The 23,297-nt window shown below is 48.3% G+C and overlaps 1 protein-coding gene across 2 annotated transcripts; it reads left to right on the top strand.

Moving 5' to 3' along the window:
- The first annotated feature begins 2,150 nt into the window (after positions 1 to 2,150).
- Positions 2,151 to 19,188, top strand: Clptm1l (CLPTM1 like). 2 transcript variants are annotated; one of them, XM_038322990.1, is made up of 17 exons: positions 2,151 to 2,396; positions 2,905 to 3,005; positions 4,270 to 4,459; positions 6,396 to 6,541; positions 7,572 to 7,650; positions 9,855 to 9,972; positions 10,329 to 10,423; positions 11,076 to 11,160; positions 12,238 to 12,341; positions 13,236 to 13,301; positions 13,780 to 13,830; positions 14,567 to 14,649; positions 15,129 to 15,163; positions 15,936 to 15,991; positions 16,076 to 16,120; positions 16,645 to 16,760; positions 18,619 to 19,188. In XM_038322990.1, exons 1-17 carry the CDS (start codon positions 2,235 to 2,237, stop codon positions 18,701 to 18,703), a joined length of 1,617 nt encoding a protein of 538 aa, XP_038178918.1. In that variant the 5' UTR covers positions 2,151 to 2,234; the 3' UTR covers positions 18,704 to 19,188. The 2 variants fall into 2 exon arrangements, with proteins under 2 accessions (XP_038178918.1, XP_038178917.1); XM_038322989.1 differs by having other exon boundaries at positions 2,153 to 2,396; positions 6,393 to 6,541.
- The last annotated feature ends 4,109 nt before the right edge of the window (positions 19,189 to 23,297 follow it).

The following is a 23,297-nucleotide window of genomic DNA, read 5'->3' as shown; positions in this document are numbered from 1 at the left end:
TTAAGAACACTGACTGCTCTTCCTGAGGTCCTGAGTTCAATTCCCAGCAACCACATGGTGGCTCACAACCATCTGTAATGAGATCTGGTGCCCTCTTCTGGCCTGCAAACATACAGACAGACAGAACACTGTATACATAATAAATAAATAAATCTTTAAAAAATAAAAGTTAACATCAATTAAAAAAACCATGACACCAAACAAAAAACCCTAAACCAATGCAGCAAATGAATAGCAAAATAAAAAAATTAAAAAATGAAAGTTAACATATCATCTGCTAACATAGATATAGCACACACACTCTCTCTCTCTCTCTCTCTCTCTCACACACACACACACACACACACAGAGAGAGAGAGAGAGAGAGAGAGAGAGAGAGAGAGAGAGAGAGAGAGAGAGAGAGAGAGAGAGAGAGAGAGAGAGAGAGAGAGAGAGAGGAAGCACTAAAAATAAAACCTTTCCTTTGGTTGGATAATCCATACTGGTCATCTGGGACTGAGAATAGGCTGTGATTAAGAAGAAACCAGAATATCAAGCTGAGATAGGACTAAGCTCCTCCCCTCAAATTAAGGCTAGATAAGGCAACCCAGTATGAGGAAAAGATCCCAAAAGCCAGCCAAAGCATCAAGGACAAGACCGCTCCCAGTGCTAGGAGTCCCACAAGACCAAGCTACACAACTGTCACACGTATGTAGAGGGCCTAGCTATATGGGCTCCCAAGTCCTACTTGATATGCCATGCTTTGTTGACACTCATGGAAGGCCTGTCCTTTTCTGAACAGAAACAGAGAAGGAATGGATGGGGGGCAGAAGGAGGAGGGAGAAAATGGGAGGAGAGGAGGGAGGGGAAACTGCAGTCGGGACATAAAAATGAATAAACTTAATAAAATTAAAGAGAAGAAATTAGCATCATTGAGGCAAAATCTTCTGAGAAAGCTTCCTCAGAGTCAGCTCATAGAAGCCATTTCAGAGGTGGCCAAGGTTATACCTCCTGCTGACAGCCAAACTTGGTAATATCTAATAGTTTTGAAGGTGGTACTGGTTTTGAAGGCATGAAGGGATCATGGAGAGTAGCTGAGTCTTGGCATTATGTGGCAGGGCTGGAGTCCCTAAAGACATCCCAGGAGAGGTTATTGGTAAAAGTGCAGCCCAGTAGCAGTGCAGACCCAGAATTTTGGTGATGCCAGTACAATGGATCAACCACCAAGGACAGCAGCACCCATGGAGTAGAGCTGGCCTGAGCCTTGAAGAGACACTTTTTGCATGCTGTGGCAAACTATTTGGTGCCTAAAACATCATGAGTTCCAGATGTCCAGCACTGATGTTTTTACATCATTGACTTTTGGGGGTTGCACTGATCTGATTGTGACATGCCTGGTTCTTCCTTTGTAGAGTAAGACCATATATATTTTGTTTGTGCATACTGTAAATCAAGAAATATTAAAGGAGAATTAAATGACGCCCGGACGCTTTTATCTGGATGTGTAATGGGTGTGCAAGTCGGGAAAACACAGGACTGCTTGAAACAGAACCTACCTCTGCAGAGGTTCGGGGGACCCAAGTTTATATTACCCAAAGGACTCAATCTTCTGCTGAGAAAAGGGGCAACTGACCTGTAAAAGTTTCTATGACCCGTTCTGACAATCTCGAATTGCATGTTATCAAACTGGTAACTCCACACCCAAGATAAAAGAGTTTCCTGAGTCTCTTCTCTTCATTTTCCTAACTTTTGGACGCTACCCTAGACTTTGATGAGCTGGGAGGCTACCGTTATGGCTAGTCTCCACCTCGCCCGCCAGCCATCATCCTGGGACCGCTCCGTCAACCTTCAGATGATGCCGGGAACAAGGAGAGCAATGCACAAAGCGACATCTCTCCGAACAAACGTCCAACCAAGTAAAGGTCCCACCAGGTCCCCGCGGGGCGCGCCGGGAGGACCGCACGGGAGGCTGACGTCACGGACGCGCCCGGCGTGCGGACGCGCGTGCGTGCCTGAGCGCCCGGTTCCCAGAAGGCCGCGCGCGCCCACTTCCGCCGTCGGCTGGTGTCCCGGAAGCGGCGACCGGCGAATCCAGCGAATCCCCCGGCTCCGGGTGTGGGCGGCGGGAGCATGCGAAGCGGCCGGCGGCCCGCGCGAGGCGCGTTGGTTTCCCCGCGGCGGCGGCGGCGTCGCGCGGCGGCTTTCCCGTGAGCGGCGGCGGCGGCGCTTGGCCCGCAGGCGGCGGCGGCGGCGCCATGTGGAGCGGCCGCAGCTCCTTCACCAGCTTGGTGGTGGGCGTGTTTGTGGTGTATGTGGTGCACACCTGCTGGGTCATGTACGGTATCGTCTACACCCGTCCGTGCTCGGGCGACGCCAACTGCATCCAGCCGTATCTGGCCCGGCGGCCAAAGCTGCAGGTGAGAGTCGGGGGCCCGAAGAGGGCGCCTCCCGGCCGGTGCTACCCCATACCTTACTGGCACTTGTCAGAAACGGGACGCGTGCGATCCCCGTGCCGTTACCCCCTACACTGATGTCACCACCGTCCAGTGTTCTGATGAGGTGGCAGTGAGAGCTGGAGTTAGTTGGGGCTTCTCTGGTCTCTGCTGCCCTCTGGCTAACCCTGTTCTGCCCTGGTAATAACTGAAGTCGAATCGCCCCACACATGTTTCCTAAGGGAATCCCAGTGGAAGTCGCCGCGAGTACTCACGCCATATGCTTCGGGCTGCTAAACTCTGACCCTTGTTACCCGTGTCACTTCACGTCAGCTCCACTCTCCGGTTCTTCACAACAGTGTCACACAGGCCATTAAGACCAAGACCAAGCTCTCCCCCGGGGAGGTAGCCCCCAGATTGCCTGCATTGCCCCAACAGGGATGTGTCTTCAGTCAGGACCTTTTGACCTTACATTCTTGTTCACTCTTTCCAGCTAAGTGTTTACACCACAACACGGTCCAGCCTTGGTGCAGAGAACAATGTGGACCTGGTCTTGAACGTGGAAGACTTTGATGTGGAGTCTAAATTTGAAAGGTGTGGATGTGGGGCAGATTGCCAGGGGTGGGTTCCACGATGTCACTGGTCGAATTATGTACAGAGTGAGGATATACTAGAGAAGGTAAATGTAAACATTCAACCTGAAAGTCACCAGTGTGGAGTTTGTCACTTAGAAAGTAGTTGCTAGTCCTGTCTGCTGGCAGTGCCCCAAGGAGCAGGATATTGATTTACCTAGTAGAAGTAGGTTCACCTGTTGCTTATGAGAGGGGAACATGGGATGGTGGAAACGTTGTGCAGAAAGTCGTCGATAAGTGACCTTTGACATTAGAATAGGTCATCAGTGCTCAGCTACGTATACTAACTTTTGAGAATTAACATGGTTTTGCATTCATGTGATTCTAACTTATAAAAGTTCAAATAAAAGTTAAAATCACTTGCTCCTCAAATCAAGGTTCTGTATTGTCCAACAGGCTTTGGCCCCACTAGTGTCCAACAGGCTTTGGCCCCACTAGTCAGCGGGTCTTCAGCTCCCACTGGTGCATCATTATCCAAGTCTATTAGCCTGTGGCCTTAGAGCGGCTGCTAAGTACCAACTCCCGGCTGCTAAGTACCAACTCCCGTCCTCTTGAAATGGGGCTGGGAAGTGCTGGCACCGTTTACTTTCCAGTTGGGTTTAGTTTTGTAGAGGTAAATACTGTTTCCTGTTCCTGTTCATCACACCAATGTCAATTGCTGGGACAGATAGTGAAACTTTGATTTTGGATCTGGAGGAAGTTGTAGAAACATGAGTATTCCTGGAAAGAGCCCTTGCTGAGCTCCACGTCAGCGTACGTCTGCCGGAAACATGGCAGCAGAGTTTTGTGCACTCAGCACCTGTGTGTGTGTGTGTGGAGTTCCTTTTGGTTCCTTGGTAGAGATGTCTCTGCTTAAGAGCTTCAGAGGAAGCCGTCCCCTGTCTGCTTCTCCTTGTAGCGGTTCCCACCATGGCTTTTAAAGCAAGTCCCTTCTGAGGTTCTTGAAATGGAGGCAGGGAGTGCTGTATTTTTCATAGTGCTTGGGATATGATTGTGTTCTGAAAAGTCATAGGAAGGTGTGTTTCCTTTTTAGTATTTCTAAGCTAAATTAGATTGTGTAAATCTAAAGAGATGATTAGCTACCATGTGTCTAACCAGTGTGTGCCACCATGGTGATACCCAGCTTTAATCCCAGCTGTTTGGAACCTGAGTTTGAGGACTGACTGTGCTACATAATAAACATGGGACTTAACATGCACACGTTTAAAATGACTGTTCTGTTTTAGGACAGTTAATGTTTCTGTACCAAAGAAAACAAGAAACAATGGGACTCTGTACGCGTATATTTTCCTACACCATGCTGGGACGCTGCCCTGGCACGATGGGAAACAGGTACACCTGATCAGTCCTCTGACTACCTACATGATCCCCAAGCCAGAAGAAATTAACCTGCTCACTGGGGAGTCTGCCACACAGGTACGGGGCCTTAACAGATCACTGCAGCAAGCTTGTGTTTCTTGTTCAGAGTTTGCATGCATGTCTTATAATGGAAGTTTAAAGGAATGTGATTATTACTGTCATACTTAATAATAGCCGATGGGTTTGCAGATAAACTATAGCAGGTTAGTGCTGGACACTGATTCATAGCACTCTAGCAAACCCCCTCTCTGGATCTGGCGCTGCTGTCTTTAGGCAAGTGTGTATGCCTTCCTGGAAGAGCAAGTGTGTCTTTAGGCAAGTGTGAATGCCTTCCTGGAAGGCAAGTGTGTCTTTAGGCAAGTGTGTATGCCTTCCTGGAAGGCAAGTGTGTCTTTAGGCAAGTGTGAATGCCTTCCTGGAAGGCAAGTGTGTCTTTAGGCAAGTGTGAATGCCTTCCTGGAAGGCAAGTGTGTCTTTAGGCAAGTGTGAATGCCTTCCTGGAGGGCAAGTGTGTCTTTAGGCAAGTGTGAATGCCTTCCTAGAGGGCAAGTGTGTCTTTAGGCAAGTGTGAATGCCTTCCTGGAAGGCAAGTGTGTCTTTAGGCAAGTGTGAATGCCTTCCTGGAGGGCAAGTGTGTCTTTAGGCAAGTGTGTATGCCTTCCTGGAGGGCAAGTGTGTCTTTAGGCAAGTGTGAATGCCTTCCTGGTGTGAATGCCTTCCTGGTGTGAATGCCTTCCTGGTGTGAATGCCTTCCTGGAGGGCAGTTATGTTTCAGCGCTCACCTGTGCTTTCTGGTGAGAGTCATCACGTGTGCATGTGTGTGAACATACAGAACACACACTGTAGGAAGGACTACATGACTAGGTATTTCTTTTTATGCTCATAATTCAAAATTATAGGAAGGGCATAGGTACTGTTTTATGTTTTGTTTACCTGTAGAGAACTGTGTAAAGAAAAAGTTACTCACGAAAGTGGTTATTCAACCAAGCAAGATGACTCTCTCCTGATATCCTAGTACTTAAGGCTGAGGTAGAAGGGTTTCCATGAGTTCCAGAGCAGTCTGGACTATAGACTAAGACTGTTGGGGGCAGGGGAGTCATTCATGGGCTCATGGCATAAAATAAGAAATATTCACTGTCTGTCTGTATTGAGTAGAAGGTAAGACAGATTACAAAACAAGAATGATGGCACCTTTGCACAAAGTAGCCATCGTCTAGAAGTTAGGAGCAGATTCCTAGCCAGACGGTGATGTCACACATCTTTAATCCCAGCCCTTAGGAGGCAGAGGTGGGTGGGTCTCTGGGTTCGAGGATAGCCTGGTCTACAGAGTGAATTTCAGGACAGTCAGAGCTGCACTGGGAAACCTTGTCTCAAACAAACAAATACTCTTTGTTTGCTGTCCCCTGCTGTATCTCCTTGTGGGCAGTGATGAGGGAAGGCTTCATGATGGTAGTGTGGGGGGCAGGCTGGTGTCTATATGTGGAGTAGTATGGAGAGTCTCGAACCAGTAAATACTGTTACTATTGTTGCCTGGGACAGAAAATGCCGTGTGACAGCCATTTGAGTGGAAATAGGGTGGTGCTGCTTCCTGAGCAAGGCATCTGGGTTTGAGATAAAGTTGATTTCCCCAGAGTTTTCTCCTGATTTTGTTTTATCTAGGATCAGTAACAGATCCTGTGCATCTCCTTTCAGACCACTCTTTGTTACCTTTTATCACATTTAGTGTTGTCTCTCGGGAGTCTTTCCCTAGCTCAGAAAGATGCAGGCCTGCTGTGTTAGTTCCCCAGTCCCTGATCCCTCAAGATCTCGCAGAACCAGTTGGGAGGAGGGAGGATGTGGTCTGGGACTGACAGCCCAAGGTTCCTAGAACCCCTCGGCTAGGCCTCCTTTCCCACTTTTGCCAGTCTAGGGAACCAGTGGGTTCTCCGTTGGAGACCCTGGCCTCAAAATTGGTTCCAGGTAGTGTAGCCTCCACTTCTATTCTTTATAGCAGCAGATAGAAGCAGAGAAGAAGCCATCTAATGCCCTGGATGAACCTGTTTCTCACTGGCGACCCAGGCTGACCTTGAATGTGATGGTGGATGACTTTGTCTTTGATGGGTCCTCCCTGCCTGCAGATGTGCATCGGTACATGAAGATGTAAGTCTCAAGTGGAACCCTGGGAGGGAAGCCAGTCCTAGACCTGATGGCAGAGCAGGCATCAGTCGTGGGTGAGCCCAAAAAGGGTGTGCCTTACCTTTATTCTGGACCCTGTCAGTGTTGTGAGCTGCCGTAGACCCCATCCAGCCCCTTGCTCACCTTTCAGAGGTGATGGTTAAGATGACCAACAGGAATAGGAGGAAGTGAGTGTCCAGCTAGTGCATCTCATTTTTAGTCCAGGAAGGGTGTCCCCTGGGCCGAAACAAAAAGCGACTGACTGCAGTGCACTGTTCTTACGGTCCCTGGGCCGTGAGATGACGGTTTTGTAGCTGTACTCACTAAATTTAAGATTTCTTCTCTTAAGTTGTGACTTAAATATTGCTTGCCATCCTTAGTTAAATGTGACTGTGATTGTGTTTGGGAAGCCCAGTGTTGAGATCCATCAGTGTGCCGTCATGGTGTCATATGGCTTTTGGAAGTGGCTGAGGATCACTTCTATTCTTCACAGATAGTTTCTCTGATACTGTCAATGGTTCTGTATTTTCTTTTGTAAAGTTTGAATCTTTTCGTGGTGTTGGAGAATTGAATCAAGACATTATATGATAGGCAAAAACTCTACCACTGACCTAACTCTCCAACCCTAAATCTTTTTATAAAATGTTTTCTGTATACATGCTCCAGATTATATTCATTTGGTACAGAAAGAGCCAGCTCTGACCCTGTCTCCAGCCTTCCTCTCAGGCAACCTGCTGTGTGTAGCTAGCCTTCCAGAGGTTGTGCCCCAGCTAGTGCCCCACCACCCACTTAGAGGGTGTGGGTCTCCCCGCTGGTGGCTATAACTGTTGTCATGCTATGTTACCCCCTCCTGCTTCTGTTTGGGAAGCCATCTTGTGAGATCCAGTGGCCAGGATACAGCCAATAGTGATACAGGGTGGGATGCTCCCAGGGTGACCAACTTTCTGCACATATTTAGTGCCTCAGGGGGATAAATTTGACACTGACTTCAGGCTTTTTTGCTTCAAACCCTCAGGATTCAGCTTGGAAAGACAGTGCACTACCTCCCCATCCTGTTCATTGACCAGCTGAGCAACCGGGTTAAAGACCTGATGGTGAGCCACACTCTTCCTGGACACAGCAAAGAGCTTCCCCTGAGAGTGGGGAGTGTTGCCATGTTTGGGCCAGAAAGAGGTCTCAGTACCTGACTGGGCTCTGCCTTTAGTGGTGCCTTCTTTGGGACTCTCTTCTGATGGCAGACTCTTGGATCGGTCACTGGGATCTTAGGTAGTAATCCCACAGAACTCTACCAGAAAGGCCTGCGTGTCTGCTCCTGGCATGTGAGACCGCTTATGCTTCTAGTTTCTAACAGTGTCTCTCCCACTGCCATTTCTGTATGCCCTAACAAGCAGGCAAGTCCTGCTGTAGAACTAGATTCACAGCTGAACCTGGCCTGGGAGGGAGCCACAACTCCTAGGATAGCCACTGGCAATGCCAAGGTCCTGTGGAGATGAAATGGCCACTCTGGTGCCCTTTTATAGCAATAAAGGTGCTATTTTTCCAGAGAGAAGAAGGGTATTTTGAGAGAAGAAACGTGGCTGAACTTTGGCTCTGCATTATAAGGAGACTAACGGTGGTTAATATTTAATGTCACTGCATCAGATACCATGCTAAGTATTTCCTGTCCGTTGTAACAGTTGCTGCCAGGACTTATTTCAGTGTTCTTTCACGGTGGAAGTAATTTGGGGCAAGAAAGGAGCTTTGACTGGGGTCACAGGTGAGCACCTGTGCCTCTCCCACTGTCGTTAGTGAGTGTTCCCTAACAGACAGCCTAGATGTCTTTAGACAACAGGGAGCTGCCACAGGTCCCCTCAGACCCCTGGTTGACTCTGCTGCTGGCTGTGGCTCAGGCTGACAGGCTCCTACCATCCTGCCCTCTCCTCAGGTGTCATCTGCACCTAGATGACCTGTGGTTAGGAAGTCTGACTGACTTCTGACTCTTTCTCTGACTTGGTTTTCCTTGTTGAAACTTGGAATACTGGGCTCTGTGAAATGTACAGGCTGTACTTTGTAAACCTGGGGCTGTTTGCAAACATACTGCAAGACCTAATAGTGCTGATTTCTTGCAAGCAGTTGGGATATTGTGTTAAGTGACTGTATTTTTGTGACTGGGTATCCAGTGTTTGTCTAAAAGCTAGTGTGGTTAGAGGCTATAGGCCAGCATCTGCAGATTGTGTATTCTCTTCTGGTGATCCTGTTGGAACCCCTATGGGCTTGCTGTAAGGTCCGGTAGCTTGTAGTGAACATGTAGGCAGCTAGCTTCGCTGTGACACCGATTTGTGTATTGTTTGCTCTTCCACGTGAGCCGTTTCAGAGGAATGTCATCTTAAGGAGGCAGTCTAGCCTGCTAGGTTAGTCCAGCTAGCAGACTCTGATAGGACCTTATAGTGGATCCCTGGGACACAATTAAGGGGTGTTCAGAGGTGCATCCATGATGTGTAGAGCACTTAGCCGCCGAGTCCTAGGCCTAGTGACTACTTAACCCTGACAGATTTCAGGTTGCCAGCTCCCTTGTATGTGACATATCTTTAACACCAGCAATGTTCATGGCAGGAGGTTGGGGCAGAAGGTTGGATGATGGTTTCCAACTCATGAAGTGTGACAGTAGTGCACATGTCTTACAAATCGTGACCATACTTCACCTGCTATAGGTGTTGTGTCTAATGGTCCACCTGAGAGCACAGCTCTTCATGTCCTTCTTGTGTGCAATCCCCACTCTTCTAAGAAAGGTCCATGGCACCTCAGCCAAACAGATCTGTTCCTTGGCTCAGCTAGTAAGCTGAGCAGTTTCACAATTAGCCAATGCTAGTTGTGAGCCTATTTCCTCGTTGTCAGGGCTTGTGCAGCTTGTAAAAATGCTGGACACGCATGGAATAGGGCACCGCTTAAAATGATGAGCTCACAGCAAGTATAGTCAGAAGAAATACATGGAATCAAGCTGGTGCTCAGAGCTGTCAGAGGATTGAGTCAATACAGCACCTCTCCTACTCAGCGCTGAGACAATCTCTGGCAGAACTGTGGGAAAAACTCAGTCTGTGCATAAAAGGGCCTAGGATGAGGAATGAGCCTTGTATCAGACCCTGCCCCCTGCAACACCCACTGGGGCTGGCATGGAGTTGCGGAAAGTTGTACAGGGATCTGTAAGAGTATCTAGGTCTATTGGGATATAGTGCGTAGCTGCAGGCCCCTTTCCAAAGTTGAGTTACTCATCCTGGCCATGTTTGATGGTCCTCCCTCACCTGTGGTCTCTTGGTGACAGGTGATAAACCGCTCCACCACTGAGCTGCCACTCACTGTGTCCTACGACAAGATCTCACTGGGGCGGCTGCGCTTCTGGATCCACATGCAGGACGCCGTGTACTCCTTGCAACAGTTCGGTGGGTGGCCCTGGGCCCTGGCCAAGGTGGGAGCGGGTGTTTGGTGTTTGGTGAGTCCACACTGTACCTGTTTGTCCAGCAGCTGACACGGACCCTGCTGGGGGTCATTTATGGAGTCATTTTTGGCCTTGTCAAACAGCTTACAGTGGTTCTGCTCCTTTTATTTTATCTCTAGATTGTAGCCTTAGGAGTTAGTTGAAAGTTGGGTTTATTCAGAACATAATATTTTAAATGCCACAGTTTCTGTTGACTTTTGCTCCAGATAAGATAAAAGTTTTCTACATTCAGAAAAATATCTGTGACATTGGGTAAGACTGAAATGGCTCTTTTTGAATTTTAATGTGTTTTCCTTGCAGGGTTTTCAGAAAAAGATGCAGATGAAGTGAAGGGAATTTTTGTAGACACCAACTTATATCTCTTAGCGTTGACCTTCTTTGTTGCAGCCTTTCACGTGAGCTGCCCCCTGGGTTCTTCTTGCAGGGACTGGGGGAGACATTGGGATGGCTGGGCGGGTGCTGGTATTCAGTTGGGGTCAGTTGACCTAGTTCATGGGTTCTGCACAGCCTATGTGATAACCCTATGTGTTATCCCCTAGTAGACTCTTCAACAGGAAAGTGAGCAGTGCTGTCTGTGTGCATGATGTGTCATAAGCAGAGCTCAGACGTACTAGAGAGCTCTCTGACAAGTGTGCTGGGTACAGTCAGGGTGCAAGGTAGTGAAGCATGGGGTATAGTGGGGCTTCTGGGTACCATTCACACCAGAGCAAATATAACTTTATAAGGATGACTGTAAGAGGCCACACAGTGAGATTGCACTGTTCTAAGTAATGGGCTCAGGCCTAGGTTGGGTTACCTGGATGGTCACACTCCAAGGTATTCTCCCTGGGATTTGAGTCAAAGATGTATGTTTGAGAAATGCCCCATTAAGGTCTCCCTTCAAGTTCCACCATTCTGGCCTGTGGGACGTGTGTAGGGATAGGTTTGACAGATGGTGACCATGTCTCGCTGAACCTGGGTCTGTGCAGAGTGTACCTGGAGTCTACCTGGTCAGTGACAGCGGCGTGAGAGACTAGAGTGTGAGCTGCTGTCCTGTCTCCTTTACAGCTTCTTTTTGATTTCCTGGCCTTTAAAAATGACATCAGTTTCTGGAAGAAAAAGAAGAGCATGATTGGAATGTCTACCAAAGCAGGTAGGGCCCAGGATAGTCCACCTGCCCAAGGGTTCCTTGTGAAGCCTGGAGCTCCTGCCCACTCCTCATCAGCACCCCTAGATCTAGGCTTGCCTGTAGAGATGCCTCTTAAGTCAAGCAGCATAACCCCAGGCCCTGCCTCAGCAGCCAGGAAGCATCTCTGAGTTCCGTTGAGGCTGTGAAGTCCCAACACACAGGACGTCTGTATAAGGGTGTGGAGTTGGCCTGCCCTTGGAGGCACAAGGTGCAGTCTGTTAATGCCTGATTGCTCACAGATTTCAGTATAGCACCAGACCTTCTGTCTACCATCTCCTTCCTGGATCCAAAAAGGATGCCCCAGGGTGTTGTCCAAGGCTCAGAAGCTCTGGCTGCTGGCTTTGGAGTCAGTTTCATAGTAAATTCCCTAGCACTTGGAACAGTGTCCTCGTCAATGAGACCTGACTTTGCAGAGCAGTGTTTGTACAAGATCCAGTGATGGTTTTGCGGTATAACAAAAGGAACAGTGGCTAGTGTGGTAGAGTTGTAATGGTGACAAGCCTTTGACATGAGTATAGGTGCAGGTGTAAAGGGATAGTACGGGGAGGCTACCCCATTGGGAGCTGGACTTACTGCAGGATAGCCCCTCAGTGTCTGTCACCAGGCACCTATGGGAGAGAGACCTCTTGCTGATAGGAACAAAAGCATAGCTTTGTAAAAGGAACAAACCACAGAGTGGTACATAATAGAAGAGTACAGAGTGAGGGCACAAGCCAGCACTTAGCCAGGGCAGCCAGCCCAGTATCTGTGACTGTCACCCAGATCTGGTACCTGCTTAGACCATACATATCCTATTCCTTCTGCTCCATTCTGTGGCCTCTGATAATTTATTTAAAGTACTTTCATCTGTTCCAGCCCAGGATCTGAGTAGTTTTAAGTACAGGCTCTCCTGCTAAGCTCTGCTTCCAGCCCAGCTGCTTCTCTTTAACTGGGGCGGCAAACGAGGAGAGCTGGAGGGGAGGGGTGAGAGGTTAAACGGTGGTGGATGGGTGCAAAGGGTGGGTGCAGTGCCCTCACCGCCTCATGTCTTCATGTCCCCAGTGCTCTGGCGTTGCTTCAGCACCGTGGTCATCTTCCTCTTTCTGCTGGATGAACAGACAAGCCTGCTGGTGCTCATCCCTGCTGGTATTGGGGCTGCCATTGAGGTGAGTCCTAGACACCATGCTGGGTCAGGATGGGGTTTCTGCGAGGTCTGTGAACTTCAGGACTTGTTCAGATATTCTGAGTCCTGAAACAGGAGTCCCTCAGAGGACCTGCACACCTCTGGAAACATCAGGGAGACATCTGCTGGGCAAGGAAGTCTCTGAGGACACATCTTGGTGCAGTAGATCCTGTTGGGTAGACCCTGTGTTGACAGGTTTTATAAGCCGCTGTGAGTGAAACAAACAGATATGACTTTGGAGAAGCTCCTGGTTTGAATGGAATTTGGAATGGAACAGCCATGTGGTCCATAGGTAATGGCACGTGACACTTGGTGACCTAGTGCTGCTGCTGCTAGGCACTTGTGGGGACATAGGAGCCCAGTCTGGAAGGAAAGCAGAAAGCAAGGGACAGACCCAGGGGTCCAGTTCTTAGAATAGGTCCTGTTGGTTACTGGCCCTTATGGCTACCAAATGCTTGTTGAGAGATGGGCTTCATCGACACCACAACTCCATAACTGTCCGACAACATTAAAATCCAACTTAAGAGGCAATGTGCTAGACCTGACCTTAGTAAATACTGCTGGTACAAGGATGTTGAAGAAGACAGGGATCCCTAGTGAGTTCAGGAAGAGGCTTGGGGCCCAGGAGGAAGACTGTCTTGGTTTGGGGTATTAGTCTGGTTTCCTTGTGTTTTTCCAGTGACTTCACAGTCCACCAGGTGTGGACAGCCAAGAGCGTAGTGCAGAGCCTTCCTAGTCCACAGATGACCGTGAGAAGTAGAGGGAACAGAAGCCGTGACTGGTGGGATGGGGTGAGGGTGCCGGGTCTTGTCCTTTTCAGGTTAGCTCCTAACCCAGCGTCTCAGAATTACATGTATATTTCCTTTGCTGCCTGCAGCTTTGGAAAGTGAAGAAGGCATTGAAGATGACAGTGGCCTGGAGAGGCCTGAGGCCTGTGTTTCAGGTGAGACGTGTGACGACTGCTCCAGACACAGATCTTCCTGAACAGACTCACCAGACTGCCATTTCTTAGTTGCCGTCAAGTTAGTGCTGAACCTTCTGGAGGCCCTTTATCCTGTCTTTCCTGCCTAGTCAGAGCTTCCCGGAACACAGGCACATGCATGCAGAAGTGCTGCACAAGATGGGGCCCCTCACCCAGGCTGTAGGACCTCACTGATCGAGCTCATGTCAGCTTTCTAATCAGTTGCTAATTTTTCACCTGATTCATCAGGAGATTGGACCAACTCAGTAGACAAAGGGTCAGGGCCTTTATGATGGTGGAACTGGGGCAGGACTGGCCAGTGCCTAAGCCCGAGGCTGGGTGCAGCCAGCGTTGTCATGAGGGCAGTACAGTGGACCCTACACCCTTGATTGCTACAGTCCTGGCTTTGCTGTGCTGATAGTCTCATGAGTCAGCTGACATGATATTAATCTCACAACAGTTTGGCACCCACAGTGAATCTGAGAGGAAGACTGAGAAGTACGATGCCCAGGTAAGCAGTTGGGGAACCTGTGATACCATAAAGGATTGGGCCCTTGCTATAATCTGGAGGGATCTTGTCCTGAGAATGTGATGGAACCAGCCTGAATAGGGGTCCCAAGGGTAAACATGTGGGTGTACCCTCTTCCCAGGGAAGGAACAGTCTCAGATCACGGGTTCCTAGTCTGTTACCTGGACAGTTCCTGCTGTTCAGCAGATCATTTCTACCAGACACCTGGCTTCTCTGTTCATTCATACAGAGGCCACAGGACGCCTCTGGCATCCAGGCCCTCGCCTCCCCATTGTTGCTTAGGAGTGGGACGTGTTGGATTTAACAGGATGTCTGTGTACAGGGTGGTTTTGGTATTTTAGTTCAAAACTCAGCTATTTGCATTTCAGATTTTAGTGAGATGATAGCAAACAACAAATCAGAGTAAATAGAGGACCTGTGCTGTAGTTGCCGCCTGGATCTGTGACCTGGGCACTTCCTTGGTTTCTCCTGACTGAATTTGCCAGTCTGATGCATTGGGGTGATGCGTCGCAGTCATTGCTGCCCGTGGTATGCGTGGGAGTTCTCACTTTGGAGTCTTGGCAGAATTATGGTCATTGCACACAGTTGTGCTATTACCTGAAATTTATTGGGGTTCTCTTTTTTCCTTGCTCTTGTTGTCACAAGTTAGATGATGCATCTGTTGAGGTGTTTGGTGGTTGGGGTGTTTAACTAGAATAGCTGCCGCTGTCCCTCGCAGGCCATGAAGTACTTGTCTTACCTGCTCTACCCTCTCTGTGTCGGGGGCGCTGTCTACTCACTCCTCAATATCAAATATAAGAGGTGAGTACGGCAGAGTCCACACCCTCCTCTTCCCAACTGAAAACCCTAGCTTGATTTCTGAGCACAGCACATGCACCTGGTAGACCCACTCCCACTTGGGCTGCCAGGAACTAGGGACCCTTCTCAGATGTAGGTCTTCATCTCCTCTGGGTTGTGAAGAGGACAGGAACCACTGGCATGCCGTGACCACACAGTACACATGGCATGCTTCAACCTGGGAAGTGCAGGCTCTTCCCTGCGGTGGCCCAACTTTGAATACAGAGATTGGACAGAGTTTGAAAGAGAAACTAACAACATGATGCTGCTTTGACTCCCTGGAAGTCCTGGGAAGGAAATCTGTCCATTCAGTGGTGTCTCTCCACATGAGACACCCTGAGTGCTTGGGTCTCAAAATCGGTTTCCTAGGGGGTGATTTTTCATTTTAACATTCAGCAACATGTCCTTGGCGTCAGGTCACAACTTCTTTACCTCTGTTTCAGCTGGTACTCCTGGCTCATCAACAGCTTTGTGAATGGTGAGTCTGTGTGTCTCCTCCTTGGTGATGGTGTTTGCAGTAGGTCCTCTCCATCACTTGATGGGACAGGTTTCTAGGATGAAAAGCTAGTTGGTTCCTTACCTTTAGCACTCATACAGTGCCCAGCATTGTGGGGCCTAAGCACTGAACAAGCCTGTTCCTGAGCTTTGAACATCCAGTGGCTAGTCTGTTTCCTTCCCTAAAAATAGGCAACACTAGCATTCAGATCCCCTCTGACATCTCATTCCATAGAATTTCTCAGATCACCGGAGCCAGAATATGGCAAGCTAAGTTTTGTGGACACGCTGGGAGGTTGGTCAATGCCCTGCTGCCCTGTGTGTGGTTCACAGCCCATGGCGTCTGTATACCGTGTGTGTGTGTGTGTGTGTGTGTGTGTGTGTGTGTGTGTGTGTCCTGTGGCTAAGTGTCAGAGCCTTGGATTCTCGTGCTTTGGGGTGTACCAGTGAACAGCAGTGAGGCCAGGCAGCCTACCTATAAGTAGGTAGCTCTGGATGGACATGCTTCTAGGTCTGAGTTCCAGGCTTAATCTTGGCATGTTTCCAAGTGTCCCAACTCTTGCTTAATTCTTGTAGACAAAAGTTAACAGCAATCAGCTTTTATGATTTGTCCTTGACTCTTGGTGAGTTTATTTGCCAGAAAGCTGCACTGTGATAAAACCAACTGAGGTCTTTTGGAAGCAGGGTGTCTCTGTATATAGCCCCGGCAGAATGGATGTTTGGTTCTTTTTCATGCATGTTTTCTGTTTCCACAGGTGTCTATGCCTTTGGCTTTCTCTTCATGTTGCCCCAGCTCTTTGTCAATTACAAGGTAAGGCCAGGTGTCTCTGCTAAGGTAATACTCCTATGTTCTCTATGTTGCCTGTGACTGACTGTGGTATCTTCCTTGTTTCAGATGAAGTCAGTGGCACACCTACCCTGGAAGGCCTTTACCTACAAGGTAAGCACCAGGTTCATGCCAAGAATGCCTGGAAGACCCTTTGTGGGGTGCATGCACATGAGCTCACAGACACACATCTAAGACATCTTTTCAAATTGTAAAGCCACCAACTACAGGATGAAGGTTCTCATAGTCATGGTAAGGGGGAGTTGTGAGTGAAGGGTCACGTTCCTTTTTGGCAACACTGTCAAAACACAAATATATTTTGGTTCCGTGTGAGACCAGAGCTCTGTGTTTTCCCAACAGAGCCTGGAACCCTTCGTACAGGGTTGGGTAGACTGAGCTTACAGGGAGCAGTTTCAGTTCTCTGAGGAGCCAGCCCAGCTGTGCTCTTGGTTCTCTTACTGGGGCCGATACTCCTGGGCCTGGGACCCCGCTGCCCTGCAGGCGCGGCTCTGGTGCCATGCTAGACCTTCATGCACTGTTGCTGTGGATATCACAGTGGGGGGTCCCGCCAGCTGAGGAGCCATAAAATGTCGGACTCCAGCTTTGTGATGATTTCACTGCTTCATCTGGCTTTGCAGGCTTTTAATACTTTCATTGATGATGTCTTCGCCTTCATCATCACCATGCCCACATCCCACCGACTGGCCTGTTTCAGAGATGACGTGGTGTTCCTGGTCTACCTTTACCAGAGGTGGTGAGTGTGCACATGCAACTCCTTGGTTGTAGAACCCTGCACCTGCCTGTGTTTCAGGCAGACTTGACGGTTGGTGGCTTTTCTCTGTTGCCCAAAATAGGTTCCAGCTGTGTCTTGTGATGGCAGTGTAAGAGTGTCCCCTGCACAAATAGTCCTCAAGCACAGGTCTCCAGCGTGGGGCGGGGTGGGGGTGCTCTTCTTCTTTCAGGCTACATGCCCTGCAGGTAGAGGTCAGTGGCTCTCTCACCTGGGCCCGGACTGTACCCACCACCAACCAGCAGCTAATAGCCACCAGGGCCTCAGACCAAAACAGCATATCCAAGCTACCAACCTGGCCAAGGGAAAGCCTCTAGAAGATACGTTTACTAAAACACAAACGCTTGCCTAGCCTCCCTTGCCTACTCAGGGCTTGCATCTGGTCTTTCTGTTGTGCGTATGCATCACTGCCTGTGGTCTGTGCATGGGTAGAGCCGGGTTTGGGGATTTTTCTGGAATAAGCCTTAAAATCAATAGAGGCTTAGGCTGCCCATCTTCTCTGGCCCTAGAGCCTAAGTCCATGATGAGGAAAGGGCTTCTTCCAGTGTTGCCACCTCACCTCCCGTTCCCCAGTAGCTGCCGCTGGAGCCTGAACCCCTCCCTCCCCTTCATCCCCTTATGATGGCAGTGCTTCCTCTAAGCTTTCTAAGATGTGGCTGTCCAACTGGAACACAAGTAATAAAATCTCGGAGAAATTGGGGTTCAACCTGAAGGTCAGAAAAGTAAAGCAACTAGCCACTGGCTCTTTCTTCTACCTCTGTCTGAAATGGCGATCCTGCCTCCAGGAATCTCAGAATGAGACTGCCTGAGAGCTGTCTTATCCTGTCTTATATTCCTCTCTAGGACTGGTTTCTATAGCAGCTAGTATGGCTACTGGGATTAAAGGTGTGTGTTACCACTGCCTTGTCTGTAAGACTGACCAGTGGGGCTGTTTTACTCTTTGAACTTCAGGCAAGCTTTATATATTACAACATAAATGAAATGCCACTACATCCAATACAGGATGATCCTGTCTTCCCAAAACTACTTCAACTGCCTGCAGCGGTTCCTGGGCTAGGCTTTTATTTTATGTCAATGCACTGTGAGTCTGGGAAGAACTTTTGTCATAGGAACATAGTACCACACCCGCATGCTGAATGAGGTCTGGGTCATAGGTTTCACATCCATAATTGGTTCTCTGACACATCTGAAGATAGATATGGGCTTGTTAGAAACTCAGCTACTGACACCTGCTACAGGCCTATTCTGTGAGAGTCCCGACATCTCAAGCCAGCGGGGCACTCTTAAAGTGGTCCCGACTCTTTATGCAGAGAGCCAGCCCCAGGGCTTTTGATGGGAGGTGGGTTTGTTTAAAGCTAAGATCTGGTTGTCTTACTGTTTGTGGGGCATCAAGGAGAACTTCACACAGTGGACACTGCATCCCTCCCTGCCTTGGTGTCTTCACAGAGGCAGGCTGTGGTGCTAGAGTAGGCGGTTCGGGATTGAAGAGCATAGCCGTATGGGCAGAGTGCTCAAAGCCAATAATTGTCTAGAACTTGTTTTGGTGACTGCCTGGATAACTTTTCACAGTTCCCCGCAGTGAGGCCTCTCCAGGTCCCACCCTACTGCAGGTCTTTCTTCCTTCTCTGGTTAGCCAAGCCCTCATTTCCCAACCCTGCAGAATGCAGCACTAGCGAGGGGGGAGGCAGCCCCGAGACCTGTAAAGGTCCCTGACATGGAGGTGTCTCAGATTACTGGAGGGTGTTTGCAGAGGAGCCATGTCTTCCTCTCAAGGACAGAAAGGGCCTGTCTCACTAATAGTTATCCATCCCTACCATTGCAGGCTTTACCCTGTGGATAAGAGCAGGGTCAATGAATTTGGGGAGTCTTATGAGGAGCAGCCTAAACGGAAGCCCCACCCAGACTGAACGTCTCGGCCCAGGCCCCCAGGTGGCACTGCACAGCACAGTTGTGCCATGAGTATTCCTGGGGGCTTTAGGGGAACTCCTAGACATCACATCTTCTGCATTGCCAAATCCCTCTGAGCATTTCTCAGTATCGCTGAGCACCCTCTCTTGTGTTTGGAAGGAACCATAGCACTTAACCACACAGCCCACGAGAACTTGGGTCTTGGTGATGGTGCCAGCGGGCAGTCACCCAAGGGTAGCTCTCAGTGCATGAGTGTCCCATGGCAGCCATTGGACACCTGAGCACGCAAGGGTAGAGAGAATGATGGATTTCCACGTCAACTTGTCCAAGTGCCCCTTATGTGGATTTCACACACATGAAAAGTCGTTCTGTATGGACTCTGGGATCAAATGGCTCATTTTTTCCTTTTGTTTAAAATTTGATTGTTTAAAGCTTAATGTATGTATGTATGTTTCTATTTTAAAATAAATTTCTTTGGCTGTGACATTTTTCTTAACCTATAATAACATAGAAAATACTGTAGATGTTGTAAATTAAACCTCTCTCAGAGAACAATACAAAAGATAGATTTGTTTCTGCATTGAAAGGAGCAGACGCCCAGGGTGTTTCTCTGCTTTGGAGCCACAGATGTCCTAGGGGCTCGTGTTGTCATTTAGTGGCTGGTCACAGCTGCCGGTGTTCAGTTTGGTCATACATTGGGGGAAATGCCATGGAGAGAAGTAGGCTGTAAAGAACTATTTCCAGAGGCAGGTGGAATGTGGGAACGGTGTGCTCTGGTGACATGGGGCTTGGCTGTTTGTTTTGCTCCTCTACAGTATCCTTCCTCCTAGGGTGCCAGGCTCTTCTCTGAGAGTTGGTCACCTGGAAGGCAACTCTAAGTGGGACACATTCATCCTTATCTGTGCCTTCGTGGGTGTTATATGATTCTGGGGTAGTAAACTGAAATCATGATTCAAAGGCAAACATTGGCTTCAAGTAGTACCTTTAGTATTACCAATTAAAATGTCAATGCAGGTATGCAATCTCAGGTATATAGTGGGATCTTTAAAGGTACGTCCAGCACAATTATGCAGGGCACGTGGCATTTAGAATTCTTTACACCTGGGTCCTGGGGTAGGGGTAGGCTTGAAGCTGACTTGGAGAGCCCCACCAAGCAGAGCACAAGTCAAAAGCAGGGGTCGGAGGTTGCTTGGGGTATATGAGGATGGGTAGCCCAGGCATGTCGGGGTGCAGCTGCTGACGTCTGTGGCTGTGACAGCATGTCCAGTTTGGTGAGCATTGAGGAAACAGAGTTCTCCACACACCAGTTAATGCATTCTCCTTTCCTGAAGAACATGAGACAGTTCTGGCTCCAGCAGCTGTTTCAGTGATGTCACCTCCTAGAAGAGACAACCATCGAAAGGCCCAAGTCAGGCTACACTCCATGACTCAGAACAAGTGTGAGATGGGTCTCCATTGGTCAGCTCTGAGGAGTGAGTGACAGGTATGGGCAGAATGGCTATAGGGAAATGTTCCTTACTGTCTTAGTTAGGGTTTCTGTTGCTTTGAAGAGACACTGTGACCCTGCATTTTATTTTTATTTAATTTTTTTTTGGTTGTTTTTTTTTTTGTTGTTGTTGTTGTTGTTTTTTTTTGTTTTTTTTTTTTTCGAGACAGGGTTTCCCTGTAGTTTCTAGAGCCTGTCCTGGAACTAGCTCTTGTAGACCAGGCTGGCCTCGAACTCAGAGATCCGCCTGCCTCTGCCTCCCGAGTGCTGGGATTAAAGGCGTGCGCCACCACCACCCGGCCAACCCTGCATTTTATAAAGGTATTTTATAAAGGTAAACATTTAATGGGGTTGGAGCTGAGGGTCCTACGTACTGATTGACAGGCAACAGGAACTGAACTGAGATACTGACCATGGCTTGTGCATATATGAGACCTCAAAGTCTGCCTCCACAGTGACACATTTCCTCCAACAAAGCCACACCTCCGTGTGTGCTCCTGGGGGCCAATTCCATTCATACTGCCTTTTCAGTTTCTCAAGCTGTGATTGTCTCATGATACATGGCCCCTGTGGTCCATTCTCATCCTTTCCTTTTGCCCTTCTAGTCCCCTTGATAAAAATCTTGTGACATTGTCTCAGTCCACCACATAGGTATGAATAAGCCGCATGAGGTAGGCTGACCCTCGAAGACGACTCTTTAGTTTCTCGCGTGGGCTGGTGAGACAAGGAGTGTGTCCTCAGACCTCATTCGCGGACCGAAGAGCAACAGACTTAGATGAGCGCTCAGCCCAGTGTTGCGAGGTTTCTGAGAGGATTGTATGTTTACATTTGTGTAGAATGGAGTCCATGGCGAAGTAAGAGCTAGTCTGGATTTCCCTGTGACTGCCCTTTTGTGCCCTCCATAATTTGGATAGCCTCCAAGATGCTTGTGCATTTGTTTTCCACAGAAGTGTACATTTGTGGTGCTATTATTGTTGGGCATGGCACTCAGGAGATTGAGGCAGGAGGATTGCTTTGAAGGAGAGAAAAGATAGAATATTGAACAAATAATGTTTAGAAAAACATCAAACATGACAAAAACTAGGACCATATGGATCCAGAGAACTGTTATCACAGTACCCACCAAGCGGCTGGGATTCTACCATAGAAGAAAATCTTAAAGTAGTCTAAAACAAGGTGTGTGACATGTAAAGTACAAAAAAAGAAAAGAAAAACAACAACAAGAAAACAAAGCTGAAGGGAACAGTTTGAGAAAACCTAAGCCACTAAAATAAATAAGTGCTGCTAATTCAGAAATTGCTACCCACTGCAAATACAGTTTAAATCCTAAAGGGATTTCACAATGTTCATGAATGTAAAACAGCAGCAGGAGAAGCTACGGGGTGCGCACTGATAGGAATCTAGATCTGCCTGGAGTAATCATATGGGAACATGCTAAAAATGGGATTTCATGTTGCCAGTGATTGGCGGCCACATCAATCTCTATAACAATATGTTTTGGATGTCATAACATGTAGAAATTAGTTACCTACACTAGCCGGGAAGGTAGCAGCGGCATCCCAGTTGCTAGCTTCTCATCGAATCACGAATCGCAGTGACACAGACAGGTTCTGAAGAATGTCTCTGTGTAAGCACTGAGGTATTGCGGTGTCATCTCATAAGACTGCTGCCTTAGTAGGGTTTCTACTGCTGTGAAGAGACACCATGACTACAGCAGCCCTCATAAAGGAAAAGAATGTTCGGAACTCAACATGTAAGCCAGTCTCAATTAAATGTTTTCCTCTTTAAGAGTGCTGTGGTCATGGTGTCTCTTCACAGCAGTTGAACCCTACTAAGACAGTTTCATTTGCAAAATGTGAAAAGATGCTTTGGTCATCACTGGAGCACATAGTTCTTTTGGTTTTTTGAGGGGCCCACCACCCAGCTCCCAAAATAAATCACACACGGAGATTTATTCTTAGAAACGCCTGGCTTGCTCAGTCTGTAGAGCATGGGACTTCTAATTCCAGGGTCATGGATATTGGAGCCCCACATTGGGCACCAAAGTGTTGTTGCCTGCAAAATGTAGACCTCTTCCAGCACTGTGTGTGCCTGCATACCACCCTGCTCCCTGCCATACTGGTCTGTGGGGGTGTGCAGAAGGTGTGGCAAAGGTGCGCATTGGACTAATGAAGGTAGATCAACAAGGAACAGGCAAGGTAACCTTTTGCCATTAGGAAATGCCTGGTGGGGCTTCTCACAGGCCCCAGTGTCAAATGTAGTTCAGTCATTCTCTGCCAAAATTGGGGGAAACCCTCCACAAAACGATTAAATAATACAGCACCTATTGTTAAAAACCATACAGCTCTGGATGCCAGGACAGCTTTAGAAAATAAAATTTTCACGAGAAACCAAAAAGCCAAAAGATTAAAATGCCAGCACGGCACTGTTTTTTCTCCTCAAATATTTTTCCTTTCTCAGCCTGCTCCTTTTTGTTATAAATCTTCTTTAGAGTTAATGAAAAGCAGACTCTATACTAGGCTGTTTTGAGATTTTCTCTGCCAGTAGAATTAGTACAAAACTCTTCACTTGCCGGGCGGCGGTGGCGCACGCCTTTAATCCCAGCACTCGGGAGGCAGAGGCAGGTGGATCTCTGTGAGTTCGAGACCAGCCTGGTCTACAAGAGCTAGTTCCAGGACAGGCTCCAAAGCTACAGAGAAACCCTGTCTCGAAAAACCAAAAAAAAAAAAAAAAAAAAAAAAAACCTCTTCACTTTAACCCCAGACAGACTCTTTGGGCAAGGACAAAATGCAGCCACTTTAATATAAGATCCATCTCTAGGCCACACACTAACATCCTTCTTTGAAACATCTTGATCCCCACAGGTCATCAGGTCACACTCAGCACCACTGCCTTCCATGCCCCTGATAGTATGGACCATTCCACTGCTTTCCTAACTCAGACTCACAACGTCCATAGCACTCCAAACATCACAGCAATACCCCAGTCCCTGATGCTAACTTCTATCTTAGGGTTTCTGTTGCTGTGAAGAGGCACCACAACCATGGAAACTCTTGAAAACGTTTAGTTGATGTGGCAGCTTTTAGTTTGAGAGATTCAGTCCACTA

Source organism: Arvicola amphibius, chromosome 3 (genome assembly GCF_903992535.2).
Source record: "Arvicola amphibius chromosome 3, mArvAmp1.2, whole genome shotgun sequence".
In the NCBI taxonomy this organism is placed as follows: domain Eukaryota; kingdom Metazoa; phylum Chordata; class Mammalia; order Rodentia; family Cricetidae; genus Arvicola; species Arvicola amphibius.
This window is presented reverse-complemented; position numbering and strand designations above follow the sequence as displayed.

What these genes read in the sequence shown, in the direction of transcription:
- Clptm1l (XM_038322989.1), top strand. Translation starts at nt 2,235, where the DNA reads ATGTGGAGCGGCCGCAGCTCCTTCACCAGCTTGGTGGTGGGCGTGTTT. An exon ending in GTGCATCGGTACATGAAGAT is followed by an intron (nt 6,542 to 7,571) that starts GTAAGTCTCAAG and finishes TCAAACCCTCAG; the next exon opens with GATTCAGCTTGGAAAGACAG. An exon ending in ACCGGGTTAAAGACCTGATG is followed by an intron (nt 7,651 to 9,854) that starts GTGAGCCACACT and finishes TCTTGGTGACAG; the next exon opens with GTGATAAACCGCTCCACCAC.